Here is a 6,804-nt window from a genome sequence, read left to right on the forward strand (position 1 = left end):
GTTTTTTTTTTTTTTTTTTTTTTTTTTTTTAAATTAAAAAAACGCATTAGTTCGTATAATTTAGAGAGAAGATTTGTTCCATTTTCTTTTGTTTCTCATTTATTTATGATAGTTTTTTTTGTCTTTTTCCGTTTTTTGTCTTAATATTATTCAATTATTTTAAAAATAATCTTTTGGATAAATTTCATTTAAAAAAAAAAAAACACAATTATGAGGTGAAAAATTCAACCTAAAATAATTAGCTCAGTTAATAAATATATCCAAAAAGTCAAAGTGCATTTTCTTAGTTGTAACGACTCAACTTTTTGCACACGCACCTGTCAGGATCGTTACCTTAGAACAAAGTAAAATATAATGTTTTCGAAACAAATCATTAAAACATGCACATGGTGAGTGTTCGTATGACTCATAACCAAGTTAACCCAAAGTAGCTAACCAGGCCATACCATACACGTTGGGTAGAGTTGAATTTTTGTAAAGTCAAAAATTCAGTTTGGTTTACAATTTGACATTTTTTGTTCGGGTCAACACAACTAACCCGAAAGTAGCATTACAACTCAACCCAACTTTACTCTACTCTTAAAAGAATTAAGAGTATTTAACGTTTGTAACCGATATTATTGATGCGTTGTGACTTATAATGAACTTGTATCGTGAATACGCATAATTTTTTAAAATAATTCAACAAAACTCAACTCAAAAAAGAAAAGGGTTAAATTGGGTTCGGTTGTGAACTCTGTTCGGACTGATCGGGGTATTCATATGAGCATTCCACACACCCATGTGGTAGGAATGGCCAATGTTAAAGGTCCCCTTTTCTTTCACCCATATAGAAATTATTGATTGTTTTGAGGGTCACCATTGACCATACCTTGGAATTTATGAAGTGTTGGATCCAAAGTAGATAATGTTAAGTACCAAGTAAATATGAGACAAGATATTTATTCAATTTATCTTAGGTTTACGTGTCTCTAAACAAATTTTAATTAATATATTTAAAACTATATATAAATGGTATGTCTACATTCATCTCGAGCATAGAAAACAATGAGCCTTTTTAGAATTTCAGGTGTGATGTTGTATCGGGTCGTTTAAATCAGATCTCTATTTTTTACATAATGAGGAGTTTATTATGGTCAGTGCAGTAAGATTTGTGGAACTAATTATGCATTTACGCGTGTGCCTGAAAATATAGGTCGACTGCAAACCCCACTTTAACTTAGTCGCACCACTCGAAAAGCAAGTTATTATAACGAGCCACTGGAGCTGTAAGGAATCGAGGAGCAAAGCTGTAGATAAGATTGGGTTAGGCTATCGGTGGAGCCGAGGAGACGGTTAGGATGTGTAAAATATTTAAGTTTCAATTTTTATTTAGAATTTAAAATATTTTGTATAAATTATAAAAATTAAAAATTAGAGTGGAGAGAGGCAGAAAAGAAAAACAATGCCTCCAACTACCCGTCTCTGCATGTGCGCCTTGCTTCCATTCAAAACCTAGAGAACTGAGTTACTGAACTCTTTACTATAGCCCACGCGCATGTTAGCGCGTGTATTACTGTTTCATTCATTGCTTGAAGATTGGAAAATGAAAGCACGTGGCGATGTGGCTGTGAGTGCGCGTGGAATTAAAGAGACAAAGTTTGTGGAGGGCATTAAATGATCCGGTTTGACGTGCACAGGCTGTTTGGTCAACATTTTGGACTTGAAAGAACTTACTCACTCCATATGTAAGTTAAGTAACCCTAATTTCAATATTGTTAGAGGTGAATTTGAGCATACATATGGCTAACATAATTTGGACCAAGGCTAGAATAAGGCGAGCCACGGGCGAAAAGTTTGTAGGCTCGCTCGCCTCAACTATGGCCAACTAGGTCACAGTGCGTTTTATTGGTTGAATGTGTGTAAATTGTACACCCATGAATTGAAATAAGTCTTCCCCTCAAAGTTTTAAAACGTGTCTACTAGGGAGAGACTTACATACTATTATAAGAAACCAATAGATGTGGGATCTCACAGTCCACCATCACTAACCAATAGATGTGGGATCTCACAGTCCACCATCACTAACCAATAGATGTGGGATCTCACAGTCCACCATCACTAACCAATAGATGTGGGATCTCACAGTCCACCATCACTAACCAATAGATGTGGGATCTCACAGTCCACCATCAACCTAGTGTCCTCATTGGCCCAACACCCAGTGTCTGGCTCTGATACCATTTGTAGCAGCACAAACTCACTATCAATAGATATCATCATCGTTGGGTTTTCCCTTCAGAGTTTTCCCTCAAGATCTTAAAACGTGTCTTCATTCCCTCTCCAACCTATGTGGGATCTCACAATAAATTTTCATAGTTCGTCTATTAGAGAGAGGTTTCCACACTCTTATAAACAGTCTTAAACATCTTATCTACCATAAGCGTTGGAGCCTATGGTAAACACAACATCAATGTGCAACTTTTCACTTTGGTCATCGTCGATCATCTATTTTTAGTCGCCTCATTCTCCCAAATTACAAATTCATCATTGAAGTGCGTGCAAGTTAGGTGAGTTCTCCTTACCCATATTGAGAACAGAACAATTATCATAATCACTAATAATTAGACTTAAAAGATCTCTAATTAAACTTTTAATTTTATATCTAATAGGTCTCGAATATATTTAAGGCTTTTAATAATTAACGAATACGTTCTTATATGTTCTCTTCTCCATTTAAAGGGAGGAGATCTTCCCATTGCCCATTTTTCAAATTCACATAAAAATAATGCCGACCAAACTTGGAAGAAACTATTTGAATCTATGTTTTTCAAAGATCAAAAACCAACCCTCCCCTCAATCTTCTCCGGCCACCACCCACAAGGCTGACCACCACCGTCAACCCCGCTCATTCTCCACAGCCGCCACCTTCATCTCAAACTACAACTCCCTCTACGAAGTCACCACCTCCGACTCCAATTCCACCTCCAAACCCCTTTTTGCCCCAGCCAACGACGGTGCCGATCCCGACACCTATGTCGCCGTCGACTTCATCACCGCCTTCACCTCCCACCGCTTCTTCTTCTCCTCCCCCGGCAGCTCCAACTCCATCATAGAATCCACCACAACCACCGCCGCCGAATCCACAACCACTTCACTATCTTCCGACGACTCTGCAGGCGACGACGACTTGATGATCTTCAATAACAGCCTTGCAATCCCGACGTACTCACCGGACCCGTATGTGGACTTCCGTCGGTCAATGCAGGAGATGGTGGAGGCGCGTGAGGAAATCACGACGGCGACGAAAAAGTCAAGATGGGAATTCTTGCATGAGCTTCTTTTATGCTATCTCGCACTTAATCCTAAAACCACTCACAAACACATCCTTAAAGCCTTCGCCGACCTTGCGACGGTAACAAAACCGCCATTGCCACCAGAGGCGACTGAGGCGGACGGGAGCAGGGATCGGGAAGGTGAGTCAGTAGCCGACGGCGGCGGGTGTGAGGTCTCCGTCCAACAAAATGATAGAGATTGATGCATATAATTATTAAATGTGGGGTTGCATGAGAAATTGATTAGAAAATAAGTTTGATATGATTTTGAGTTTATAAATATTATATAATATATGGGGGAAAAGTAAGTGGGTCCCACACGACATTGGTTTTTGTAACCTTAATTATTAGATCAAACCCTTATCTTACAATTTTTATTTTTCTTTTTTACATTTTTGTCCCTTCTTATTTACATTTGTATACTTTTATTGCCACTAAATAGTTCAATGCCAAGAGGGGTTTAGGGTAATTTACATTTGTGTTTAATAGATTTGTAAATTTTAAAACCGTCAAATACATCAATAACGAGTTTAAAATTAGACAAATTCTTTTAAAATTGACTATTTATCCATCTATTAGAGGTGTTTTAGAAATGTAAGGGATAGAGTAAATAGCTCGACGAACGAATGGATTAGATCGAATTGGAAATAAAAAGATTTGTACAAATGAAACCTTTTGTCACTACTTTATAAATATGAAAGTTCAGTTTAAGGGCTAAATAAATACAAATATAAAAGTATAACTTAAATTAAATAATACGTAAAAAAAATACAGTAAATAAACTAAATTAAAATGTTGAAAGAGTAGAGTTAAATAATTTAAAAGGAGACGAAATTTTAATCTAATCCAACATTTCATATCTTCATTCCAATTAGCATATGAAAGTGCATAATTACATGGTAAAATTTCAAACAACTTCATTAATTTTTTTTGGAAATTAAGTTTATAATTCGACCGGTAATAAACACGAACACGAACACTAAAATATTGATCGAATTACCATTTAGATAGGTGCAAAGCTACATAACAGAAACAATTGAGAGGAAGAAACTCATAAAAAGAAGCATGTTAACTTGTTAGGAATCTCGAACCTTCGCAAATGGTATTATATTGTCCTGAGCATAAACTCTCATGACTTTATTTTTTATTTCCCCAAAAAAATCTTATATCAATGGAGATAATATCCCTTGCTAAACTCGTGATCAACCTCTTAATTAATCGAAGTGGGACTCCTCTCCCAGCGATATTCAACATCACTTTCATACGGTAGATAAAGCAATGCAGAGAGAGGATGGCTTATTTTTTGCTCACAAATTCTCTCACAGTTGTCCTTTCCCACCACAACCAAACAAAACCCAGTTTCCATATATTTTCTACACATGGGGGTACTCAGAAAAGCCATAGCCTGCTGATCTTCTAAGAAAGAACCCTAATTTCAATGGGTGGGGCCCCACTCCAAATGTCCCTCTCACCCCCATGAAAAACACAACAAACAAGTCATTAAAGGACAGATTACAGAAAACAAGAATAATTTAGTAATGTATTTCAGAGATAGGCTGTCCAATGCTGTGGAGACAAATGATGGCTGTCCTAATAACATTACAATGGGCCAAATGGGAAAAAATTAATAGATTAATGCTGCCAAAATGGGGAATCTTGATTATTTTGTTCTAAGTTTGAAAGGGAGGAGAAACAGGGTGTGTGGATTCATATGCACTCATAAGATTCAGTGAATTTTGTTGTAAACCAAGTGGGATACTTCAGTTCTTAAACCCATTTTCCACCATTTTTCATGAGGTGGGTTTCTTGATCATAGTGAAAATTGGGGTTTTTTTTAAGCAAGTGGGATATTTCAATGACTTCTGCTGAAAGGAAATGATGTCAAGAGCAATTCAGTTGTAATTGGTTGAACCCATTTCATCTAATTTGTTGTACTTTGCAGTAGTTCAGTTGTTGTGGATATATATTTTAAGTAGAAGTTGTTGAGATAGTCTTTTTAGAAATTATTGGGATTCCTAGTTTTTTATAGAAGTTGTTATGATAGCTGGTTAGGTATGTAGTGTCATTGGATTTAAAATTTTATTGTAAGCGTTTTAAAGATATTTCGATCAATTACTCGTGTAAGAGAGTATATTAATCAAAGTATAATATGGTATGAAATATGGCATGCATATTCATGCCATGATGTGCAGCCTAATCATTCAAATAGATTTGATCCAAACCAAAGATAAAACTTGGAACAAAGCTATTATAAAGTAGGGCTGTTTGTGAGATCCCGTTGAGAGGAAAATGAAGCATTTTTTATAAAGGTGTGAAAATCTCTCCCTAGCAGATGCATTTTAAAAAGCTTGAGAAGAAGCTTGAAAGGGAAAACTCAAAGAAACATATCTAATAGCAATAGATTTGGCCATTACAAATGGTATCAGAGCTAGAGGGTGATGTTTGAGCGAGGAGGCTGAGCCCCAAAAAAAAGGGAGTTGGACACATGGCGGTGTGCCAACAAAGACACTGGGATGCTAGGTCCCACATTGATTGGAGAAGGGAACGAGTGCCAGCGAAGATGCTGAGCCCCAAAGGGAGTGGATTGTAAGATCTCATACCAGTTGGAGAGAAGAACAAAACATTTTATATAAGAGTGTGATTACCTCTTCCTAGTCGATGCATTTTAAAAACTTTGAGGGAAAACTTGAAAGAAAAAATTCAAAGAGAACAATATCTGCTAATGGTGGACTTGGGTCGTTACAATATCGATATGAAAAGAAAAAAAAAAACAACAAAAGAGAGAATAGCATCAAATATGATGCAAGATTGGAGAAACAAACGAGGACATTCAAAATTATAATCTGCAAGTCAGTATAGAGAGCTCATAGTTCAGAGAACGAAACTAATATGATTAATAAAGCAATATGCTCATCTAATTTTATATATTGATTGTATAGAGGTAATTACCGTATTGTCCTTTCGAGTCCTACGATGTCTGAGGATGAATGCTGCTCAATCTTACTCATCTGAATATGGGAATCTTGAAGAGAAGGTAATACAAAGAACAACTTGCATGAAAAACCCTTTTGGCAAGAGGTGATTGAAGCTGCAGCCACTACCTTACAAATATATATAACTATGAAAACAGTTCGTTTAAGACTAGAAGATGATATCAATAGTTTTTCGAAATAAGATTTTCCAGAGCCATCTTGTAAATTTAAACAGATTCCAAGTCTTATTTGCCACAACAAGACATAAAGATAAATACACAGAAGAAAGTATGTACAAAGGCAATAACATTTTCATAGTAAGCCAATTAAACTTTTAATTACAGTAAACAAGGAGGCTTCAAAATCCACAGCCCTTTCGGAAATTTTAGTAACGTAAGAAGAGAACTCACAGTGCTCTCCGCAACTGTATGCCAGAAACAAAAACGGGATGTACAGGCCCCTCTACGCCAGGTTAGATGAGCATCAAGACAACATCAGGGGGGGGGGGGGGGGGGGGG

The 6,804-nt window shown here is 36.6% G+C and overlaps 1 protein-coding gene across 1 annotated transcript; it reads left to right on the forward strand.

The window, feature by feature from the left end:
- Positions 1–2,737: 2,737 nt before the first annotated feature.
- On the forward strand, positions 2,738–3,684 carry LOC111488161 (transcription repressor OFP12-like). The gene has a single exon (XM_023135826.1). It carries the CDS (start codon positions 2,768–2,770, stop codon positions 3,515–3,517), a length of 750 nt encoding a protein of 249 aa, XP_022991594.1. The 5' UTR covers positions 2,738–2,767; the 3' UTR covers positions 3,518–3,684.
- The last annotated feature ends 3,120 nt before the right edge of the window (positions 3,685–6,804 follow it).

This window comes from Cucurbita maxima, unplaced genomic scaffold (genome assembly GCF_002738345.1).
Source record: "Cucurbita maxima cultivar Rimu unplaced genomic scaffold, Cmax_1.0 Cma_Scf00013, whole genome shotgun sequence".
In the NCBI taxonomy this organism is placed as follows: domain Eukaryota; kingdom Viridiplantae; phylum Streptophyta; class Magnoliopsida; order Cucurbitales; family Cucurbitaceae; genus Cucurbita; species Cucurbita maxima.